General features: G+C 41.9%; 1 protein-coding gene across 1 annotated transcript in view; it reads right to left on the minus strand.

The window, feature by feature from the left end:
* The window catches only part of LOC126280378 (loricrin-like), a 52,324-nt gene extending 29,449 nt beyond the window's left edge, over positions 1-22,875 (minus strand). The window contains exons 1-2 of the mRNA XM_049979761.1: positions 22,592-22,875; positions 2,294-2,389 (exon numbers count right to left, since the gene is read on the minus strand). Coding sequence (XP_049835718.1) covers positions 2,294-2,389; positions 22,592-22,676 — 181 coding nt within the window. The 5' untranslated portion in view covers positions 22,677-22,875. The remainder of the gene's footprint in view (positions 1-2,293; positions 2,390-22,591) is intronic.
* Positions 22,876-25,938: the final 3,063 nt, after the last annotated feature.

Consider the following 25,938-nt stretch of genomic DNA (forward strand, 5'->3'; position numbering starts at 1 on the left):
AGGTGTTGACAGATGTAAAAATTACCGAACTATCAGTTTAATAAGTCACAGCTGCAAAATACTAACGCGAATTCTTTACAGACGAATGGAAAAACTGGTAGAAGGTGACCTCGGGGAAGATCAGTTTGGATTCCGTAGAAATGTTGACACACGTGAGGCAATACTGACCTTACGACTTATCTTAGAAGAACGATTAAGGAAAGGCAAACCTAAGTTTCTAGCATTTGTAGACTTAGAGAAAGCTATTGACAATGTTGCCTGGAATACTCTCTTTCAAATTCTAAAGGTGGCAGGGGTAAAAAACAGGGAGAGAAAGGCTAATTACAATTTGTACAGAAACCAGATGGCAGTTATTAGAGTCGAGGGGCATGAAAGGGAAGCAGTGGTTGGGAAGGGAGTGAGACAGGGTTGTAGTCTCTCCCCGATGTTATTCAATCTGTATATTGAGCAAGCAGCAAAGGAAACAAAAGAAAAATTTGGGGAAGGTATTAAAATCCATGGAGAAGAAATAAAAACTTTGAGGTTCACCGATGACATTGTAATTCAGTCACAGTCAGCAAAGGGCTTGGAAGAGCAGTTGAACGGAATGGGCAGTGTCTTGGAAGGAGGATATAAGATGAACATCAACAAAAGCAAAACGAGGATAATGGAATGTTGTCGAATTAAGTGGGGTGATGCTGAGGGAATTAGATTAGAAAATGAGACTCTGAGAGTAGTAAATGAGTTTTGCTATTTGGGGAGCTAAATAACTGATGATGGTCGAAGTAGAGAGGATACAAAATGTAGACTGGCAATGGCAAGGAAAGCGTTTCTCAAGAAGAGAAATTTGTTAACATGGAGTATAGATTTAAGTGTCAGGAAGTCGTTTCTGAAAGTATTTGTATGGAGCGTAGCCATGTATGGATGTGAAAGATGGACGATTACTAGTTTGGACAAGAAGAGAATAGAAGCTTTCAAATTGGGGTACTATAGAAGAATGCTGAAGATTAAATGGGTAGGTCACGTAACTAATGAGGATGTATTGAACAGAATTGGGGAGAAGAGAAGTTTGTGGCACAACTTGACTAGGAGAAGGGATCGGTTTGTAGGACATGTCCTGAGGCATAAAAGGATCACCAATTTAGCATTGGAGGGCAGCGTGGAGGGTAAAAATCATAGAGGGAGACCAAGAGATGAATACACTTTGCAGATTCAGAAAGATGTAGGTTGCAGTAGGTACTGGGAGATGAAGGAGCTTGTACAGGATAGATTAGCATGGAGAGCTGCATCAAACCAGTCTCAGGACTGAAGACCACAACAACAACAACAACAACAACTTCTCAAATCAACACCCTTTTTTCTCAATATATATTAATCGTGCAGGACTGAATGAGGTATCATTAGAACGGCTTTTTAACCCTCTTCTGACACTGAATACTGATTTTGCGCTGGAACTTACTAACATAAAAGAGGCTTTTAACTGTCAGCTTCATACCTATATTGTACGAAGCTATTTTATTAAAAATACTGTTTTGTTTGTTTAGAAGTAATTATTAACTAGTTAATTTCTATGAAAGATTAAAAACAAATAATAACCATGACCACTGCAGTAGTCCATTATCTCTGCCCGTTGTACAAGCCGCCATAAACATTCAGAATGCAAAAAAATGGCTCTGAGCACAGTGCGACTTAACTTCATCAGTCGCCTAGAAGTTAGAACTAATTAAACATAACTAACCTAAGGACATCACACACATCCATGCCCGAGGCAGGACTCGAACCTGCGACCGTAGCGGTCGCTCGGTTCCAGACTGTAGCGCCTAGAACCGCAAGGTCACTCCGGCCGGCTTGAGAATGCAAAACACATTTTCACACACACAGGAATGTGTATAAAGGGGTGTATCATAACTTCATGAGGATTATTTCACGTCGTCAGTTCATCTGTAAAGATGTTTTCTCTTCCTTCCCACAACTACCCTCGTCGCAACGGCTACACGTATTGAAAATATTATTATTATTATTTTAAAAGTGTCAAAATTTCTCACTAATTCCCTGATTAATGTAATACTAGACAGCACTGCAGTTATTGGCATCAAAGGTAAATACTTATTTGACAGTTTGTAAATTGTGTTTATAGTATTATGGTTTTTGCTAGAAGCTCACTGGTACCACCACGTTAGCAAAAGTACGTCACCTACGCTGTTGTATTTGAATTCACTTGTTTGATTACGTCGATACAGTGTATTTACCTATAGGATAGTTTCAAGAAGGTGCTTCCTTAATGCAACTCATTTCCATATAGAAATATACTTACGAGCAACGGCGACAGCCCGAGACTTAATGAAATCGGCGACGGTTCCTCTCTGAGGTTCTGGTGGCTGCTGACTAATTACTTCAGCATCATTTTCACCTGAAAAACACCACGTTGTTTATGATGAATTTATTTTTATTCTAAGCCTATTTATTACGATATACTATCACTATTGCAAGTTAATCAAAAGAAGAAAGAGCATTATTGTGTCCGAACGCATAAATACGCCAAGAGGAGCTAGAGATGAGATTTGATATGGATTTTGGCTTCTTTCAACACCCAAAACAAATATTCATAAAAAAAATTTGGAGACATTTATGATTGGGAGAGACTGTAACAAGGTAAGGAGAATAAAGTTGATATGACAAATATATTTTGGTTGCAAACAAAATGTAACTTTTCTTCTCAGAGAACTGTATGGCATATGCAGAAATGCAGTGATCTGTTTCTTATTCATATCACCTATAGCTTAGACGTAATTGAATCCTTTCGTGATTTTTGTAGCTCTAAGCTTTAATAATAACACTTTTGTCTTTTAAAAGGAGAAAAATGACAGATAGTGCAAATACCACTCACAGAACGCATGTCGGTGCGACCGATGGATCAACCGTCGTAATTCTTCCATATATGCGTTGCTGAAACACGCAAACTGATATCATGATGTTTCGCGGCTACGAAGCCATTACTGTTTACATTACACCAATCATATTTCGTCAGTCCCATACAATGAAACGTCCTCAGCTATTTGAAGGACATATTCCAGTATCTGTCTTCCCAAGCTGGTTTTACTGTCTACAGCTCACTCTAGTATCATGTAAGTTATACCTTGATGTCTTAATACGTCTCCTAACATCCTGTCTCTTCATTTTGTCAACTTCTTCCAATTATTCCGCTCCTCGTCAGTTCAGAGAATCCCCCAATTTCTTATTAGTTCACGTAATTTTCAATATCCTTCAACAGCATAACGTCTCGAGAGCTTAGGTCCTCAAATTTTCGGTTTCTTTCACAGTCCAGCATCCATCTGCATACATTGCTATCCAGATGTACATGATTAGAAATGTCTTCGTCAAATCAATGCCAATGTTTGATACTAGCTCACTTGTTCTGGTCAGGAATGCCCTCTTGGTTTGTGGTAACATATTTCTTATGTTCCTCTTTATTCGTTTGGCACACATGTAATATGCTCTCATAGGTTGATGAATACGTGTGCACTGATGGAGCTGAGAGTTTAGTCGAAGGTTTTCAACTGATTCTTCATACCGCAGAGAGCAATCATTTCCCTGCGAGAAGCATTTGAGATTTCCTTGTTTAGGAAACAATTCTACTGGTAATGAAACCCCAGAAAGGGTATATATCTGTGAGTTTCTCTTTCTTTACTGCTTAATACGTTGACGCCAGTCTTTACCGCTGGTGGCACTCGCTGGAACCTCCCACCTAGCGGCATGTACCACTGGTGGCACACATTCGACTCTGCTAATGCCGCTACCAGCAGCACACTAACGTATGATGTGTTACCTGTCAACCAGGCGCAACGAACAGCTGTGCGCATAGTTTTGTGTGATCGTTCAATGAGGGATCTTTCTGAGCAAATGAGATCACATAATTTTTGATTAATGTTGTGTGAACTTATTTATGTGATCTCCGTCGATTTAAAAGAAAGGTCTTATAACTTATAATGGACTTTTTTTCCTAGAAAAATCGGCAAACAGCCGTACGTTTTGATAAGTTATTTTATTTTATTTTAACAAGCAGTTTTGGCATTTAAATATACCATCCTCAGGCCCCAATGCTTTTCATGTGTATGCTGAAACGCTGAAATTGGTTGTTAAAATAAAATAGCTTTTCAAAAGGATACGGCTCTTTGACGATTTTTCTTTGTAAATATTTGACCACCCGCTGTCCCGCGTCCACAATGGAGCCACAGAAATTCAGAATAAAAAATGAATATATTAAAATAAAGGTTTCTTGAGGCCGGCACTGTTTATGTTCATTTTAAAGATTCATTATGTTCATTCTTTCATCATATTCTAAACTGATATAGGTTATTTAGAATATTCTACGTGAAAAGGGGTGTTTGGATCTTTTTGTCGTTTCACTGCGTGAGGTGGCGCACTGGTTAGAACAATTGACTCACATTCGGGAAGAAGACGGTTCAAATACATATCTAGCCATGCAGATATAGGTTTTTCCATGAACTTCCTAAATCACTTCAGGCAAATGCCAGTATGATTTCTTTTAATGGCGCGGCCTATTTCCTTTCGCTTTCCTGAAACTTTCCTAGCTTGAGTTCCGTTTCTAATGACCTCGATGTTAACGCGACGATAAACCCTAGTCTTCATTTTTTTTATCGTTTCCTTCTTTTCCAGTGCCCTTTACGAAACCGTGCCGGGTCGGGATTGGAATGATACTTCTCAGTTTCGCAGACAATCAACCATACCCTTATATGGGCTATTACTGTGTTGGGGCTACCACTCGCTAAGGTATTTTAAAAATGCTGCTAGCGTCCGCCCAGGTAGAAATCCATACCCTCCTTCTGTCGGCGTCTAATGTAAACACATTGCCAAATGTGACCCCGATTTTCAAAGCGATCGCCCATCGTATATGTGAGGCGAAACGTGGTGATCGGCTTGGTATTTACAAGAGATCAGAAATTAACTCTATACACCCGCTTTGAACTCGCCATTGCGTCCCGTGATGTCATCTCCGAACTCTCCGACCCCGTGTGCCCGTGAGTTCGCAAGAATAGCAGTGGACTCGCCGCATTCCTCCTACACATGCAACATTTCTGAAAAACATTTTCACTATTAAACTCTAAATTATTATTCATTTATTTCACACAGCTCTGATTTTGGCTTTGTAGCCATTCTGAAGAACAATTTCAAATACCGCAAAATGTCTGACAAGTTATATAACACTACAAGGACTCATGGTTTTGTAGTGAATATTGTTCTGTTTCCACATGTATTTACATAAATAAATCTTTTTTAAGATAGCTTTCAATTTATTCTAATTTTTAATATCTGCTCAGAAAATGTATAACTTCTACGTTGACACATACGCCCTTTCGAGGCGCTACCGAGTCTGTAACAACACTATCAGGAAATATGATACAAGGATGAATTACAGCCTGTAAATGGCGATTAATTATTAAAATAAATTAGAGAAATGAATTACATGCTCCACATCTTGCTGTTAGCCCACATATGGAAAAAGACATGACCAAATGAGTGCAGAAATAACATGCTTTTTTGTCACAGGCATGTACCATTGACGTTGCTCTGTATTCAGTTTTCGTTTGACGCAGCACACACGGTGGAGGAAGAATAAACAGAAAAAGAAAGATTTCGTTTGGACTCGACATGGTTTGTACGCTTTTCGTATGAAGCGTGGATTATAGCGTGAAACTTATTCCCGATATCATTCCTCCTTCAAAGGAAAACATTTGCTGTTGTGTACTTCACATCAGTTAACTTTGGCCTTACAGCCTCCACAGTCTCACAAAACACAGATTCATTTAAGCCCTGCCTGGCAATCGATCTTTTCCTTTGCCTATGCTACTTGCAGTAGCAAGATTTTGCAGTCATCTTCAGTGCTACCAATACGCCACGACTAGCCTTACATTCCGGCATTCTTCAGTGCCAGAGAACGAGTATACGGGTATGAAGTGAACACAGCGCGAAAGTTCTCAGATTCGTCATACTCGCGGAACTACAGCGGGAATGAAGGAAGAAGCCCTTCATCACTGACATAATAGCGGCCTCTTGAATTTTTATTTTGTTTTCTTTACTGTTTGCTCAATATACTGACTGAAAAACATCGGGGATTGGCTACAACCCTATCGCACTCCCTACCCCACCCACTGCTTCCCTTTCAAGCCCCTCAACTCTTATAAATGCCATCTGATTTCTGTACAAATTGTAAATAGGCTTCCCGTTCTTTGATTAGAACTAGTGGCTCTCCTTTCTCCAACCCCTGCCACCTTCAGAATTTGGAAGTTTGTATTTCAGTCAATATTGTCAAATACTTTCTCTAGGTCTGATAGTTTGCTAATTTTCACAGCTGTCAACAACTGCCTTCTTGGGAATTGGAATTATTATATTCTTCTTGAAAGGTATTTCGTCTGTCTCATACAACTTACTCACAAGACGGTAGAGCTTTTTCAGGGCTTGTTCTCTTGAGGCTCTTAGTAGTTCTAATGGAATGTTACCTACTCCTGGGGTCTTGTTTCGACTTAGGGTTTGCAGTGCTCTGTCAAACTCTTCATACAGTATCATATCACCGATTTCATCTTCATCTGTGTTCTCTCCCATTTCTATAATATTGTCTTCAAGTACATCACCCTTGTATAAACCGCTGCTATATACTCCTACCACCTTTCTGGTATCCCTTCTTTGCTTAGAACTGGTTTTCCATCTGAACTCTTGAAATTCATACAAGTGGCTCTCTTTTCTCCAAAGGTCTCTTTAATCTTCCTGTAGGCAGTATCTATCTTACCCCTAGCGATACATGCCTCTACATCCTTACATTTGTCCTCTACCCAACCCTGCTTAGCCATTTTGCACTTCCCGTGGATCTCATTTTTGAGACGTTTGTAATCGTTTTACTGCATTTTTTTATTTTCTCCTTTCATCAATTAAAGTCAGTATTATTTCTGTTACCCAAGGATTTCTACTAGCCTTCGTCTTTCTACCTACTTTATCCTCCCATCATCTCTCAAAGCTACTCATTCTTCTTCTACTGTATTTCTTTCCCCATTTCTTGTCAAGCGTTCCCTAATGCTCTCTTTGAAAGTCTGTACAACCTCTGGTTCTTTCAGTTCATCCAGGTCACATCTCCTTAAATTCCAACCTTTTTGCTGTTTCTTCAGTTTTAATCTACAGTTCATAACCAATAGATTGTGGTCAGAGTACATGGCTGCCCCTGGAAATGTATTACAATTTAAAAGCTGTTTCCTAAATCTCTGTCTTACCGTTATGTAATCTGTCTGAAACCTTGCAGTGTCCCTAGGCCTCTTCCACGTATACAATCTTCTTTCATGATTCTTGAACCAAGTATTAGCCATGATTAAGTTATTCTCTGTGCAAAATTCTACCAGGCGGTTTCCTCTTTCATTCCTTACGCCCATTCCATATTCACCTACTACTTTTCCTTCTCTTCCTTCTCCTACTATCGAATTCCAGTCCCACATGACTATTAAAATTTCGGCTCCCTTCACTATCTGAATAATTTCTTTTGTCTCATCATACATTTCATCAATCTCTTCGCCATCTGCGGAGCTAGTTGGCGTATAATCTTGTACTACTATGGTAGGCATTGGCTTCATGTCTATCTTGGCTACAATAATGCGTTCACTATGCTGTTCGTAGTAGCTTACTCGCATTCTTATTTCATTATTCATTATTAAACCTACTCCTGTATTACCCCTATTTGATTTTGTATTTACACCGCTGTATTCTCCTGACCACAAGTCTTGGTCCTCCTGCCACCGAACTTTACTAATTTTCATTATATTTAACATTAACCTATCCATTACCCTTCTTAAATTTTCTAACCTACCTGCCCGATTAAGAGATCTGACATTCCACGCTCCGATCAGTAGAACGCCAGTTTTCTTTCCCCTGATAACGACGTCTTCCTGAGTAGTCGCGAAGATCTGAATGGGGGACTACTTTACCTCCGGAATATTTTACTGAAGATGACGCAATTATCAATTAACCATACAGTAAATCTGCATGCCCTCAAAAAATATTACGGCTTTAGTTCCCCCTTGCTTTCAGCCATTCGTAGTTCCAGCTTAGCAAGGCCGTTTTGGGTAATGTTACAAGGCCAGACCAGTGAATCATCCAGACTGTTGCCCCTGCAACCACTGAAAAGGCTGCTGCCCCTCTTCAAGAGCAACATGTTGGTCTGGATACCCTTCTGTTGTGGTTGCACCTACGGCACAGCTTTCTGTATCGCTGAGGTACCGACAGCTAGGTCCATGGTTCACGGGAGGGGGGAAGGGGGTCAGACTACGAAAGGGAGAAAATGGTCACTATAACAATCTGGTTTACTGCTAAAATATTAATACCACTGAATCAAGAATACAGAAAATTAATAAGTGGGCAAGGGATTCCGAACGATATAAAGATGTGTAGCAAATATGATCAATGATTTTGGAAAAGGTTAAGAGCAGAAAGGTCTCAGATAAATATGAATGAACAACAGCTCTCTCACCTAAGTGCATGGTGGGTGCAATTAGCTGTCTGTGAAATTTAGATCAGCAAAACTAGACCCTGATTTTAGTTATCTGACTTCGCACTTGCCTCATCTGAGCCTATGCAAAGATGGCCGAAGCTTACTACTCTACAGATGCAGAAGGGCAGAAGATGGCTAATAATTCTAAGTTCTGTATGGCCTCTGTGTTCTGATCTAAGACAGAGATGTCTCTCCCCTCAGCTCTCGACAATGGCCTGGAGCAACTACCTTCTATGATGTCAGTCCAGGAAATGTTCTATGATGCGCTGTGAAGTACTCTATAACTTTCCTCTCCCAAATCTGGCTGATTCTGCTAGCGTTGGAATCTCGACGGCCAATGGGAGCAGAGCTTGTGACTGATGGCCAATGATAATTTAATAAAAAAGCTTAACAATTTCATGTTTATCAGATTTTATCTGAGCAGTGGGTTATATTTTTCCTGTGGTGCAGTGAAGAAGTCAGAAAATTTCCCTAAGTGTGTACCAGCTTTCAGCTAATGGCCAGTGTGAAAACATCCATTAGAGAAATGTGGGAACTCTCCCCTGCTACTACCAAAATAATTACTAAGAGCCAACCGGTGAAGGACCAGATATTAAAATGTGAACAAATTTTCCAGAAGGCTTTCTGTTTACTTAGAAGCTGCTCCCAATTTAAGTAGTGTCGTATCATCTCCTGCATTTCAGATTTTTATCGCTATGAAAAAGCATTCCTTTCATTTTCTTGCACAATGACCATCCTCACTCCATGCCACTGCTGGGGTGGGCTAGTAGACTGCCCTCCCTTGCACTTTAGTTGCCCAGATCTGGCTTTCAATAGAAACATATGTTCCCTTCAGTAAATCTTCCCTTTCGGTAGCCAATTAAAAGCTCCAAGGCTGATGTTATTCCAGCTCTCTGTCATCATACCAAGAGGAAAAGAGATGTAGAAATAATCAGAAATGCAATCATTGGCAGTTGTTATTGTTGCCTGCAGTGTGCATATTGGATTAAAGATTTGACTTTTCTTACAGTTTTGATCTGCAATTTATATTATAAATCAGGGTATGGGACAGTTTGGAAATAACCTGCCATGTTAAATTGACTGTGCATTTCATGTTATTCTCTTACAAAAACTTAAGTTTCGCTGAATTAATGTAGTTGTTAGAATATTACTTAACAAACAGAATGAAAAATGTTGTGCTGAATAATTCAAACAATGTTGGCAGAAATGTACTGAATAAGTCAGACAATGCTGAAGGGAGATAAAATTTTAGAGACTGGAAAGAAAGCATGGTACAATTTTTGCTAAACCCCTGTTCTTTATATACGAATACGTGAATGACTTTTCACTTAACAATCCTGAATCAGAATTGCTATTATCTGTTGGAAGTATAGAACTATAATAAATCCCATTAGAAAGAAAGCAAGAGAATAAATTTTTAATGCGTTTTTCAAAGAGTTATTGGTTCAAATGGTATAAATGGCTCTGAGCACTAGGCGACTCAACTTCTGAGGTCATTAGTCGCCTAGAACTTAGAACTAATTAAACCTAACTAATCTAAGGACATCACACACATCCATGCCCGAGGCAGGATTCGAACCTGAGACCGTAGCGGTCGCTCGGTTCCAGACTGCAGCGCCGAGAACCGCACGGCCACCCCGGCCGGCACCTAATTGTGCCCGTATGTCTGAGAAACACATGAAGAATGTCAGATTGAGGGAACTCAAACACACTGATTATTTGATAACGTGTCTAAATGGTCTGCACGTCAGCATAGAGAGAAATACTAATTTCAGTTTAGAGTTTCATGCATATCAAGTACCGTTAGTTTTATAATTCGAAGGGGTTATCTTCACAGTGGATTTTAAGAAGGTATTACTTCTTCCTGATACACGGTGCGAGGATCAAAGCGATCACACCAGAGTGAATGGTGTACGTATACTATTTGCAGGACGATTCATGGAAACACCTGGGGGTTTTAAAATGACTCACCTATCATGCTAAAACAGAATATGGCGTCATGGCTAATACCAGGTGCACTTCGTTTAGTGTCGTCGTTGCTTAATGGGAAATGATAGGTTCGCGCAAGGAGTTGCGAAACGTTTCTGACGCCGTCGTCTGCACGTAGCATCTGCCGCCATAAAGCGAACGTGTGCTGGGAGATTTCCTACCTGCCTTGAACCCGACGAGACCTATGTGAGCGCACGTGCGTGCAACCCGTTCCACGTCATATTGTGACGTTTTGTTGTTACACTGGAGCGGTTGTGTCTTTTTCTGTAGTGCTGCTCCTTCTCTTTTGCGTCCCCATCTGCGGATTATGTGCAACAAACAAGGAAGGAGGCAGAACTTGCTATGCAAGACGTTCTGGATTTAGAATTGCGTATTACTAACACCTTAGTATTCAGTGCACCCCTTGAATATACGTCTGCAAGAATCAAGCACGTTTAGAAGGAAAATATGTAGTCATTTAGCAACATCCTCTGGTAAGTATGGGTGTAGGCGATTTCCCACCTTGAGTTACCACGTACGACGAGCGTACGCTTCCCATCCATCACTTTGTCTGGCAATATACATTGAGATGACAGGAAGTCATGGAATAAAAATGGTTCAAATGGTTCTGAGCACTATGAGACTTAGCTTCTGAGGTCATCAGTCCCTTAGAACTTAGAACTACTTAAACCTAACCTAACCAACCTAAGGACATTACACACATCCATGCCCGTGGCAGGATTTTAACCTGCGACCGTAGCGGTCGCGCGGTTCCAGACTGAAGCGCCTAGAACCGCTCGGCCACACCGGCCGGCAGTCGTGGTATAGCGATGTGCAAATATACAGAAGGCGGTAGTATCGCCGACACAGATTATAAAAGGGCAGTGAATTCCCTGAGCTGTCACTTGTACGTAGATGATTCAAGAGGACAGGTTTCCGACGTGATAATGGCTCCACGACGGGACTTTGAACGCGGAGAGGTAGCTGGACCTAGACGCATAGGACATTCCATTTCGGAAATCGTTAGGGAACTCAATATTCCGAGATGCACAGTGACAAGAGTGTGCCGAAAATACCAAATTTCTGCCATTACCTCTCACCATGGACAACGCAGTGTACGACGGCTTTCACGTAACGGCCGAGAGCACCGGCGTTTGCGAAGAATTTGCGGTGCTAACAGACAAACAACAATTACTGCAAAAAACAGTGTACGACGTACGACGAACGTATCGGTTGGGACATTTCTGCGAAATTTGGTGTTAATGAGCTATGGCTGCAGACGACCGACGCTTTGTTAGCAACACGACATCGCTTCCTGCAGAACGTCTTCTGGGGTTGTGACCATACCGTTTGGACCTTAGACGACTGGGAAAACCGTGGCTTGGTCAGATGAGCCCCGATTTCAACGAGTAAGAGTTGCTGGTAGGGTTCGAGTGTGAGACAGGTCCCAAGAAGCCTTGGACGCAAATTCACAACAAGGCACTATGCAAGCTGGTGGTGTTCTATGATGGCGTAGGCTGTGTTTAAATGGAGTGGACTGGGTCCTCTGCTCCAGCTGTAATGACCATTGACTGGAAATGGTTATTTTCGGCTACTTGGAGACCATTTTCAGTCATTCAGGGACTTCATGTCCCCATACAACGATGGCATTTTTATGCATGACAATACGCCATGTCACCGTGCCACGATTGTTCGCGACTGGTCTGAAGAACATTCTGGACAATTCGAGTGAATTGTTCAGCCACCCATCGAACATTTATGGGTTCGAGAGGTCAGTTAGTCCTCAAAAACCTGTACCTTCAACACTTTCACAATTATGGACGGCTATAGAAGCAGCGTGGCTAAATATTTCTGTAGGGGATTCCAACGAACTGTTGAATCTAAGCCACATAGAGTTGCTGTACTATGATGGCTAAACGGAGCTCCGGAGCGACATTAGGATTCCATTCCCACCACAGTGAAACTACGCAGACATTGCATGCTGGATATCACAACTGACATGCCCTCTTATTCACGTATCGCCCATAGAGGATGTATGTCAGCATACCTGTACGGAAAAATGTCAGTACCACGATATATTTGACAGAACAACTACACCAGATGTCCCACATGTCCAGACTGAAACTACCAAGGATTTAATAGTGTATGGACCATTACTTAAAATCGTCAAACATGCTTACCGAATCGCATCCAAACCTAATTCACCTCCTAAGGATACGTATTGTGTGGTGGAATAACTCATCGCTCTGAAAAGACAAATAGGAAGCTACAGAAGTAGGTTTCAAGTAGTCTTCAACGACGAATAATATTAGTTGAGCTGAACAGGATAAGCACGAAACATACACCACATGGAAATGGAAATGCCGTGTGGCTAGGGCTTCCCGTCGGGTAGACCGTTCGCCTGGTGCAAGTCTTACAAGTTGACGTCACTTCGACGACTTGCGTCTCGATGAGGAGGAAATGATGGTGATAAGGACAACACAACAGGCAGCCTCTGAGCGGAGAAAATCTGCGACCCAGCCTAGAATCGAACCTGGGCCGTTAGGTTTGACATTCCGTCCCGCTGGCCACTCAGCTACCAGGGGTGGGCATGCAGCACATAATGGACAGTGCTTTACCTGAAAACCAAGATGTATAGTTTCGTGTGCGAGAGGTCACAATTAGATCGTACCATCACTTCGGAACGTGTGACCGAACCACAGGTTTTGAATTTGCGGTGGTTTACAGAGCGAACTGACGTGTTGCGATATACGTAACTGTTATTTATTCTGAATACTCTTTGCAGTGATAGGTGTAAGAGTTTTCGATCCCTAAAGCTGTTCAGCTATTACTTATACGTACATGTGATACAGCTGATCGAGAGTACTAAATCATGAATGGAGTGCTCACCTATTTAGCGCCTGTTCTTAAGCTTGTGCTATAATTAGTAGAATTTCATATCGTGTTCTCAAACGCATATTCGCCTTCCTTCAACGGAAATAAAGAGATGTATGGCACAGGCATATACATCAGAATCCCACTATTATTTTTGAATATTTACCGGTAGTAACTAACGACTATTTTAACTAAAGGTGAAAGGGAAATAAAATATACTCTCTCAGGAAAGGATAATTGAAACCCATTATACACATGTCTCACTTTTTTGCATTCCCCATTGTTTCCGCAAATCACTACTGGCTAATACCTAGTTAATTTCCAATTGTAATGGACATCTCATGCAAACGTCTTATTGTTATTATCCATTATTTTTAATTGTTATTCACTTAATGTTGTAATATGTTTTGTAATTATGAAGCTATGCTGAAGTGGTCATAAAGAATTAAGAAGCGTAAAAAGAATCATTTCCCAGCGTCCAGTTATTAAGAGATGAATACAGACTCTGAAAACCAGAACTCTAGGGATCACTGAAGATGAGATAGGAAATTAAGTCCAAGTTATACGAATACGTATACACTTGTTATACAGCTATTTATATAGCACCCTGTTATAAGATAAATGAGTTTTCTCGCATCAATAAGAAACTGTTCCGATGTTGATCTGTATCCTTACAATGTGATAGGTTACATCAACTTCTGGCAGAGGAAGAGACGTTCCGTGAGCACAAGTGCGTGCACTTGTGAAAAAGTCTCGTATGCTGTGTGACAGGACAGCAATGAGACTGACGCTGGAGATGTATCTACTACGGAGCGTAAGAACACATTTGCAGTAAACAGGTCGATGTTGATGAAACTTGTCACACTGAAAAGATACAGCTGAAGGTCGAATGGCAGACGCGCACTTACTGCTACGACAAATCTTTCGTCAGTAGTACAGCAGTCATCTTTATATGCTGTTGATATGCCACCATTGTAACACACTGTAGACGGGTAACTATACGTATATACGAAGAAACAACAGCACTATCAGGAATGATCGATTGGAATGGCACATTTGTGAAGCACTGGAATTTTGTACGATTGGGGCTTAGTTCCCCGTCTGACCGTACGAGAGTCTTATTTCTGTACTTTCCATAAATCGTTTTAGGCAAATTCGGGGGTGGTTCCCTTGGAAGAGACGATGCTGTTTTCCTCCCCTGCAGTCGCTCAAGCTGACTTCATGCTCCGTCTGTAATGACCTCACGTCGATGGGATGTCAACATTAATCTTCCTTCTTTCCTTCCTTCTTTTCCTAATAGAAGCTGTACATTCAGTGAATATCTATCCGTTAACGAGAAATATCAGCCTACTAACTAATTTGTGAGGAAATATCTCATTCTGTGGCGCTTGTAATGCCCATTCTGGAGCTCCCAGAATGGTTTTAGTGATCGTGGGGCGCAGTCACGCTTTCCCTTTCAACTTTATCAGATGAACAATTGCATCGTTGGATATGTTTTCCTTATCACGGAGGAAGTGAGATTAAAATGTATAATTTTCTTTATGGAGTCATGGTGCAGTTACTTATGGACTGTAGATGACTACCAATGACCCTACACCGTTTAGCAACTCTTATTTCCAAGACGTAACGGGCTGTGATACGATCATCTCCCGTGAATACTTGAAGATTGGCGAAGTCCAGCAACATTTAGCAGTGAGAGTCTGCACGTATTAGGAAAAGAAGGAAGGAAAGAAGGAAGATTAATGCTGACATCCCATCGACGTGATGTCATTAGAGACGGACCATGAACAAAGTAAGAGCATACGGACTATCAGATCAACTGTGTGATTGGATTGAGGAGTTCCTAGATAACAGAACGCAGCATGTCATTCTCAATGGAGAGAAGTATTCCGAAGTAAGAGTGATTTCAGGTGTGCCGCAGGGGAGTGTCATAGGACCGTTGCTATTCACAATATACATAAATGACCTGGTGGATGACATCGGAAGTTCACTGAGGCTTTTTGCAGATGATGCTGTGGTGTATCGAGAGGTGGTAACAATGGAAAATTGTACTGAAATGCAGGAGGATCTGCAGCGAATTGACGCATGGTGCACGGAATGGCAATTGAATCTCAATGTAGACAAGTGTAATGTGATGCGAATACATAGAAAGATAGGTCCCTTATCATTTAGCTACAAAATAGCAGGTCAGCAACTGGAAGCAGTTAATTCCATAAATTATCTGGGAGTACGCATTAGGAGTGATTTAAAATGGAATGATCATATAAAGTTGATCGTCGGTAAAGCAGTTGCCAGACTGACATTAATTGGAAGAATCCTAAGGAAATGCAATCCGACAACAAAGGAAGTAGGTTACAGTACGCTTGTTCGCCCACTGCTTGAATGCTGCTCAACAGTGTGGGATCCGTACCAGATAGAGATAGAGAAGATCCAACGGAGAGCAGCGCGCTTCGTTACAGGATCATTTAGTAATCGTGAAAGCGTTACGGAGATGATAGATAAACTCCAGTGGAAGACTCTGCAGGAGAGACGCATAGTAGCTCGGTACGGGCTTTTGTTAAAGTTTCGAGAACATACCTTCACCGAAGAGTCAAGCAGTATATTGCTCCCTCCTACGTATATCTCGCAAAGAGACCATGAGGATAAAATCAGAGAGATTAGAGCCCACACAGAAGCATACCGACAATCCTTCTTTCTACGTACAATACGAGACTGGAATAGAAGGGAGAACCGATAGAGGCACTCAGGGTACCCTCCGCCGACACCGTCAGGTGGCTTGCGGAGTATGGATGTAGATGTAGATGTAGATGTATGTCTTACGTTAGCACTCTCCATGAGGATAACCCAGTTGTGACGTATAACGAACGGTTTTAGACTATGGTATATGTCAATCAATCAGCCTTTTGGTAGGACACTGCCGTCCTTTGAAGTGGCAAAGTAAAAACAATTTGATTCTATTTTATGTTTCTCTCGTGTGAACCTGCGTTGCAGATACGCCTAGCATTCCTTTTATGGAGCTGCATATATCTGCTTCACATGTCCTAATTGATTTTGTAGTCCGGTAGATGGTACACCCATATTCGTAATTTTTGAGATTTGCGTTTCTGCGTATACCATGATGCAACACCTAAGCACCATCGTCCAAATTATGGAACATTATTTGTTGTAAAAGCTTTGCACTATGTGAGCTCTTAATAGAACAGATACTCGAAAGTAACTATTTTGGTTTGGGTTCACGTAAGTAGGGGCGAAAAAGCGAAGCGAACAAGTTGCATTCCAAGAGATACCGGTTCATGATATATTTGCTCAGCAAACAGTACCTTAACAAGGGATTTTCGTCATAAAAAATGCAATAAGCAATAATTGCTCTTCAAGTAAGGAGACAACAGTACTAAATGCATCTTACATTCATTGTAAGCGTACGAATAATTCCATAGTTCTGGAAACAAATTTAGGGTTCTTCGAGTTAAGCTATTTTTAAACGACTAGTACTAAACTGCACCGTAGTGCGAAGTCCAATTTATATTGTAGGACCCCCTGTAACTGGCTGCGTAAATCAGCCAGAAGCTTGCAAGTAGGCACGTACAACCTATCTGCATCAGGGCCACACCCACAAGAGCACCGTGGGGTTTAAACCGGCCTTCGGGTCGAGGAGAGCTTTACAACAAGTTGTTTTGGAACAGTTATGAAAATAAATTTGAAACTATTTGTATGGAGTGTAGTCATGTAAGGACGTGAAACGTGGACGATAAATAATTTAGACAAAAAAGAATAGAAGCTTTCGAAATGTAGTGCTACAGAAGGATGCTGAAGATTAGATGGGTTGATCACATAACTAATGAGGAGGTATTGAATAGAATTGGGGAGAAGAGTAATTTGTGGCACAATTTGACTATAAAAAGGGATCGGTTGGTAGGACATATTCTGAGGCATAAAGGGATGTCCAATTTAGTATTGGAGGGCAGCACGGAGGGTAAAAATCGTAGAGGGAGACCAAGAGATGAATACACTACACAGATTCAGAATCATGTAGGTTGCAATAAGTACTGGGAGATGAAGAAGCTTGGACAGGATAGATTATCATGAAGAGCTGCATCAAACCAGTCTCAGGACCGAAGACCACAACAACAACAACAACAACATGAAAAGAGGTAATTCTTAAAGATGAATAGAAGGAACTGGAACCCTGTCAGAAGCGCGAATTTTTTAAATTCAAACGACTGTGCTAAGAGGAACAACAGCTCACGAATCCCAGATACCAGACACATCGAGCTTACAAAACCACGTCCTATGACTGAAAATCATATTGCTTACAAGCAGAAGCAGAGCAGAGTAAGCCAAGCTGTGAGAAATGCTAAACTTGGACATTACTATACATAAACTAACATCAGAAATAGACCAGCTGTCCTATGGAAATATGTGCATGGGTGTGAGGTAGGCAAAGTGAAGTTACAGCTGATCCCATTGTCCCAGCCGAAGAAGTGAACCGGTACTTCACATTACCTACGACCACAGTTAAAACAGAAGCAAAATAGAGTCTTATTCATTAGTGGTAAACAACTATAATCCCGAATAGTTGTATCTACAGCATGTTACTTGCAATATCGTCAATAAAGGCATCACGCGTATCAGATCAACATCTATTGGACACGATAGCAACGCAGTCCAAATCATGAAGCTTACTGTTGATCCACTAGTGCCCACTAAAACAGTTATAAAACAGTTATACTCAACCACTGCTTAACCACAAGTATTTTCCCTGAGGCCTGGTAACAGGGATATTTATGCAATTTCCTAAAATGGACGTTCCCACAGCATCCTCTGGTTAGCGACCTACTTGCATTCTTCCCGCACTGACCAAGGCCTTGGATTACATAGACTACGACCAGCTAACAAACAACCTAACCATAAACAGTCTACTAGAAGAATACAACTCAGGTTTCCTTAAACATCGCAGCACAACATAAAGGTAACAGATAACCTGGAATTTGTCATGGATGCACAAGGGGCGACTTAGATATCAGCAAAGTCTCTGACGCCGTCCACTTCGACATTTTAGCTGCAAAACCTAGCAGCCTATGTTTCTTTCCAAGCGCTGTGCAATGGTTTCGCTCCTACTTGACGTCTCGCCAGAAATGTGGCAAGTCTGGCATCATAAGGTCACAATGGAGGCAAGTAGTATTATGTGTGCCCAGGATTGGGTATTGGGTCCTATACTTTCCATTGTATGTCAGTGATATGTCATCAATTTGTTCTGCTGCAAATACCATAGGAGGGCTGAGGACCTCCTGTTGTCTCTCAGTCCAGAACCAATAAAGCTGAAGACAGCTATCGAGAATCTCAGTATTGATCTGTGCGTCCTATCAAAATGGCCGCAGAATATAGGGTTAGCGCTCAATTCATCCAAAACCCAAACGGCACTGGATGATCATTCCAGGCTCATTAGCCCGAAATATCGGGAGTCTCTACCATCTTTAATCCTAAATTGGACAAATATCAACTTCTCGCCCTCAGCAAAGAGTCTAGAAGTAATAATGAAACCCTAAATTGGATTGAGCACTTAACTGCAGCCGCGCGGGATTAGCCGAGCGGTGTAGGGCGCTGCAGTCATGGACTGTGCGGCTGATCGAGGAGGAGGTTCGAGTCCTCCTTCGGGCATGGGTGTGTGTGTTTCTCCTTAAATTAATTTAGGTTAAGTAGTGTGTAAGCTTAGGCACTGATGACCTTAGTAGTTAAGTCTCATAAGATGTCACACACATTTGAACATTTTTGAACTTAACTGCAATGTGCAAGAAAGCATCAGTATCTCTCCACGCCCTAAAAAAAAAAAAAAAAAAAAAATAAAGGTTCTTCGCTCTAGGTCTGAAGGGAGTTATACTTCCAGATATTGCTGATAGCGATGTTATCCTGCAAGGTCTTTCTCACGAAGGCTCACGGCGCCAGGAACTAGTTATGAATGCCTTCGTACGATTTATTTATGATCTTCAAATCTTTGATCAGGTTTCACCACTATATGCACAGCTATCCTGCCTGCATGCACTCAGGCGCAGAGGTTTTCATGCCCTCTGTCTTCTCTACTGTCATATTGAGGTACATTGTCCCTCGTATCTCTCCTGGACCTTAACACTCTTGTCTGAATGACAATGCAGCCGGAACCTCGCTGCTGCTACGGTCGCAGGTTCGAATCCTGCCTCGGGCATGGATGTGTGTGATGTCCTTAGGTTAGTTAGGTTCAAGAAGTTCTGAGTCTAGGGGACTGATGACCTCAGATGTTAAGTCCCATGGTGCTCAGAGCCATTTGAACCATTTTTTGAAACACCCGTTCCATCAGAGCAAAATCCTTTCTGACTCATTCCAACGTTCAGGCAGTTTCTCTAAGTCCTTTTCAGTAGCAGGAACCCGACTCTGGAATAACCACTCGCATTATATTAGAAAAATGAAGTGCCAAAGAAACTGGTGTAAGGATGCGTATTCAAATACAGAGATATGTAAACAGGCAAAACACGGCGCTGCGGTGGCAACGCCTATACAAGACAAGTGTCTGGTGCAGTTGTTGCTCTATTACTGCTGCTACAATCGTAGGTTATCAAGATGTGAGTGAGTATGAAAGTTGTATTATACTCGGCGCACGAGTGTACCGTGAATAACAAGAATCCGGAGAAAGATCAAATTTCCGACATCACGGCGACCGGGAAAAGATCCTGCAAGAACGGGGCCAACGACGATTGAAGAGAACCGTTCAACTTGACAGAAGTGAACCCCTTCTGCAAACTGCAGCAGATATTAGTGCTGCGCCATCAGCAAGTTTCAGCGTGTGAATCATTCAACTAAACTCCATCGATATGGGCTTTCGGAGCTGAAGGCCCACTCGTGTACCTTTGATGACTGCACAAGACAAAGTTTTACACCTCACCTGGGCCCATCAACACCAACATTGGACTGTTGATGACTGGAAGCATGTTGCCTGGTTGAACGAGTCTTGTTTCAAGTTGTATCTAGTGGATGGAAGTGTACGGATATGGAGACAACCTCATGAATCCGTGGACATTGCAAGTCAGTGGGGGACTGTTCGCGCTGGTAAGGTTCTGTAATAGTGTGGGGCGTGTGCAGTTGGATTGATGTGGAACCACTGATACGTCTAGATACGACTCTGGCAGATGACACGTACGTAAGCATCCTATTTGATCTCCTGCATCCATTAATGTCCATTGTGCATTCCGACGGACGTGGGCAATTCTAGCAGGACAATGCCACACCCTACAAGTCCAGACTACGCAGAGTTCCTTCAAGAACACTCTTCTGAGTTCAAGCACTTCCGCTGGCCAATACACTCCCCAGAAATGAACATTACTGAGCATATTTGTGATGCCTTGCGACGTGCTGTTCAGAAGAGATCTCTACCGCCTCGTACTCTTACGGATTTATGGACAGCCCTGCAGGATTCATGATGTCAAGTCTCTCTAGCACTACGTCAGACATTAGTCGTGTTGGGGCATTTCTGCATGCTCGCGGGATTCCTACACGATATTAGGCAGGTGTACCAGTTTCTTTGGCTGTTCAGTGTATCCCCAAGTTCAGAAGACAGTTAATGAGACATCTACTGAAGCTACAATAATGGAAAACACCGTCCCTGTAGCCACTCGTTACCCCTGTACGTCCTTCTTTGCACCAAGACTTCCTCACTTCCCAGTACTCTTAGCTGGTGCAAACACCTTAAATTTCTTTTCCCAAATCACGTTATATCTGCAAACATCTGTTTTGCACACCTAAAAAGTCTTTCTACATCCACCACTATCTATATATTATTGCTTTTATTATTGTTGTTATCACTACTATTAGTCGTAGCGGTATCATTGGTAGAACTACGGCTGTACTACCTTTGTTAGTTTTAGTCAGTATAATTTAATCACGTTGTGTCTGAGGACAGTCAAAGCATTTTGATACTATGTATCACATTAAAACTATAATTTCTTAGCTAACTATGATGTAAGAAGGCACTGCATGAGTAAAACCATGATCCAATGTAAGAGAGGGCCTGAAGGTCCTAATCAGATGAAGTTAAATAAATAAATAAGTTAAAATAAAAGAAATAGTCTACTATAATGTATCAGATCGATGACAATAGAGTACGGTTCACTTATTTGATTTTTAAACGATTTCACCAGAATCATTTTCGCTTGCGTTGTAAGCTGGGAGATACGTGGTAGCATCTTTCATGTGGAGGTACCTTAACAACTGTTAAGGTAACCGACGAAACAATCATCAAAGGCGACAGATAACCGACACGAGTACCGTGACAGCACTATGTCTCCTGCAGCGCCTCTCCTAGGCACTTGACAATATCGCTTGGACCCTAGGTAACTGGAAAATCGTGCCCTGGTCAAACGAGTCCATATTCAAGTGAGTACGTGCTGATCGTAGTGTTCGAATGTGACCCAGAGCCCAATAAGCTATGGACGCAAGTTGTCAACAAGACACTGTGGAAGCTAATGTCGGCGCCATAATGGTGTGGGCTGTGTTCAAATGGAATATACTGGGTCCTCTGGTCCAGCTGGAACGGCCATTTACTGGAAATGAGTATTTTTGGCTACTTGGAGATCATTTGCAGCCATCCATGGACTTCATGTTCCCATACAAGGATGGAATTTTGATGGATGACATTGCGCCATGCCGCCGTGCTACTACTGTTCGCGATTGGTCTGAAGAACACTCTGGACAATTCGAGCGAATGGTTTGGTTACCCGTCGAACATTTTTGGGATCACGAGTTCAGTTTGTGCACAAAAACCTGCACCTTCAACACTTTCTCATTTATGGCCGGCTACAGAGGCAACATGGCTTAATATTTCTGCAGGGACTTCTAATGAACTTGTTGAGTCAATGCCACGCCGAGCTGCTGCAGACACCGGGCAAAAGGAGGCTCTACACGATGTTAGGTGGTATCAGATGACTTTTGTCCCCTGAGTGTACATTGCTCCAAGCAGATGCTATTGCACTTGCTGCGCCAAACTTCCTGGAAATCTGGCACACTTACACCAGATTGTCTCTAGTGAGATTGGTAGGCTCTCTAGTGAGATTGTTAGAACTACAACAGTGGATGTACACAAATTATGCATCACGGTAGGCTGCGTTGCACATCAGACAAGTATCGACACCACACATGCTTGTGGCACAAGCTCTGCCATAGCTACTAGTTGCCCCCGGATGTGCGGCGACGACTCACCTGGCTGTGCGACGACACCGACGCCGCCCCCGCAGACAGCAGCGATGGCGAGAGACGCCAGCAGGGCGAGGGTCCGCGGATGCATGTCGGCTGGACGCTGCCGGCACCCACGCCTCTATTTGTAGGCTCGCAGACACCGCCGCCGCTGCCATTACGTAAGCCCGCAGCCTCTGGGGCGCGCGACGGCCATCCGGAGGCCGCTGGTTGTCCTCTTCCCCTACTTCCCCTCTACTTCCCGCTGCTGCCGTACCTTATGGAGAGAGAATGAACATTTCAATGAAGCTGGGGAAACACAGTATTCAGCCAGCGTTAAATATCAACCCAAGCAGCTCCGTAAAAAAAACCAGTACAGACCGCAATTTCGCAGTGCGTATCCTCGCCTCGACAGAGCCTGACTCGGTACACCGGAACTACGGGAAATTTTTCTTGTCATAATGTGGGGTCGGACAAGATTAGCGGATCCCCTCTGGAAATTTGTGGTGTGTATCTTGTTCACACAACAAATTCCCTCTCTTTTTCTTCTTACATGCATGACAACCGCGGTAGAAATTGGCCAAAGAATAGCAATGCATTTCAATGTACATCATGTAGTTCCGGGAGAGGAAATGCTACTGTACCATTTGGAGAATGGTTTATTTTTAACAAGGTATCATTCTCTGCAAACAATAGCGACATCATTTACTGTCGTGAGGTGTGCTATCATGTGCTTTAGCCAAAAGATGCGTAGATTGTCAGGCAACCAGAGTTGTCTGCTCTTCAGCTTTATCCGGAGTCCACCACGTGGCAATGAACCGACGCTGCCCTCCAGTCCCACACTATTGTAGGCAATTAAAGACTTTCCTCCTTCCTGCAGGAAAACTTGTTTTGTTTAATACATAAATATGTTTAACCACAGTTGTGACATCTTTGGTGGGTTCTTTTTCCTTTTATCTTTCTGAAATATATACACGAAAATTTTATGTTTGTCCGGAATACTCTTGTGTCATATTTTGTAGCTGTTTAGATTACATATGTACTTTACCCTTTGTTACATTATGTGTGCGCTGAGGGTGCCAACAGAGATCAGCCATAAGCCTAATTATTACGGCATGTCGTCTGCAATTCAAAGATGTTAGGGCAACGTTTGAACTGAATTTATCTTCAGAATATAAGCTTTAAGATATATATTTCGGTTCGTCTACAGCGTAAGCCTGTTTTATTGTGCCTGCAATTTGTGTTGTTGACCTGCCTTGAGCTGTACTGGGTTAAATGCTAGCAAAATGTTATGGTATTATGTTTAAAATGAGCTAAAATTTCGTGAGGTTTGTTTTTAAAAATTAATATTGTTTGGTTGCAGATTTTTAACAGCGTTTAGTCAGGTTCTCTACTTCTGATGGGTGAATTCACGATGTTACTATGTTTCTATGGCACATTATTCACTTCATTATTGATAAGTAGCCATGAATTTTTAGTTTGTCCCGATTTCGTTTCATTTTGTGTGTGTGTTTTGGGAGTTTTCTTGTGAACTGTTTGATAGTTCCCTTAGGGTGATCAATAACGCTTTATTGCAGAGTTCTATTTGATCACTAATAAGCTTTTTTCTCTGTAGGACAGGTTTTTGGATTTAGAAATAGTCTTCTATTGTTAATATGTAGTACAGATGATAACTTGCGGACACAATACTATTACTTAATCGATACGGTCCGTAACATCCCTAGTATGTTCCTAATGCGGCCTATAGCAGATTACTCGATCTAAATGGAAAGAACACCGTACTCTCGGCTAGTAATAATTTGCAATAAATGAAGTTCTATTAGCTAAAATAATAGGAAAAGCCGAGAGGTCGTCGCAGTAGAGAGACCCATTATTGTATGATTACATGACTGAAGCATAATCACTGGAAGCAGTCACATCCGTGAAATACCTGGGAATATTTGTACGTAGCGATTTAAAGTGAAACGACTGCATAAAAGTGAAGACAGAAGTCAAACTGGGACTCAATAGAAGGATCCGTAACAAATGTAGTAAACTCACAAAGGAGGCAGCCTACAAAATCCTCGTTCGGGCAGTAACTGAAGATCGTTCATCAGTTCAGGATCCGTACCAGATAGTATTGGTAGAAAAAACAGAGCAGATCCAAAGAAGATTAGCGCGTTTCGTTTCAGGTTTATTCAGGAAGCCTGAAAGCGACGCGGAGATGCTCAGTCAGCTCCAGTGGCAATACTGCAAGAGAAGTATCCTGCATAACGTGGGGTCCGAGTGCATACTTCCTAGAAGAGTGCACCAGTATATTGCGTCATTCTACGTATGTATCGTGGAAAGGTAGTGAAGGCAAATTGAGAAGAGATTTGGAGGCTCACCGGTAATCGTTCTTCCTGCGCACCTTTCATGACTGTGACAGGAAAAGTGGGAAATGTCAGTGTCAATGAGTACCTACCTGGGGATTCTATTCCGATCTCCATATCTCACAGAAAAAATTTCATAACATTCTTGTAATACTGGCCTTATGGAAAATGATCCAATAATTCACCCTATACAACTTGGAGTTAACGTAACTTGCTCCACATTTATTTTCACTACTGACCCTACTTGAACACTTTCAGCTTTCACCTGTGACGTTTTCCACAGCCAGGTATTTTCAATATCTTACTAATCAAGTTACAGTGGCAAATACAACGCGCTATCAAAAGTGAAGTCTAACAGCTGAACATTTCAGTGTTCAAATTAAATTGTACACTTAATGGACAGAGAAAATTTCACGACGACTGGTAATAATGCGCAGAAATGAATATAGTTGGCACTGAACAATTAACACCACATCTTGTTTTCTTGTTTCAGTCATCAGCCTTCTGACTAGTTTGACGCGACTCGCCAAGAATTCCTAGCATTGTCGTCAATTATTTTCTTGATATATTCCACTTTCTGACTTCCTGACAGGTGTCCTATCATCCTGTCCCTTCTTCTTGTCAGTGTTTTAAATATATTCCTTTCCTCATTCCACCTAACTTTCAATGTTCTTCTGTAGCACCACATCTCAAATGCTCCTGTTCTCTTCTATTCTGCTTTTCCCACAGTATTTGTCTCTCTGCCATACAAAACACCGCTCCAAACACCCATTCAGAGAATATCTTCCTCAAATTAAGATCTCTGTTTTATGCCATAGATTTCTCCCGGCCAGGAATACCCGTTTTGTCAGTGAACTCTGCTTTTTTTGTCCTCCTTGTCCCGTCCATCATGGATTATTTTGTTGCCTAGGTAGCAGAATTCCTTAACTTCATTCGCTTCCCATCACCACTTATGTTGCTACGTTTGTTGCTCTTCTCATTTCTCCTATTTCTCATTACTTACGTCTTTCTTCGATTTACTCT

This window comes from Schistocerca gregaria, chromosome 1 (genome assembly GCF_023897955.1).
Source record: "Schistocerca gregaria isolate iqSchGreg1 chromosome 1, iqSchGreg1.2, whole genome shotgun sequence".
NCBI lineage: Eukaryota > Metazoa > Arthropoda > Insecta > Orthoptera > Acrididae > Schistocerca > Schistocerca gregaria.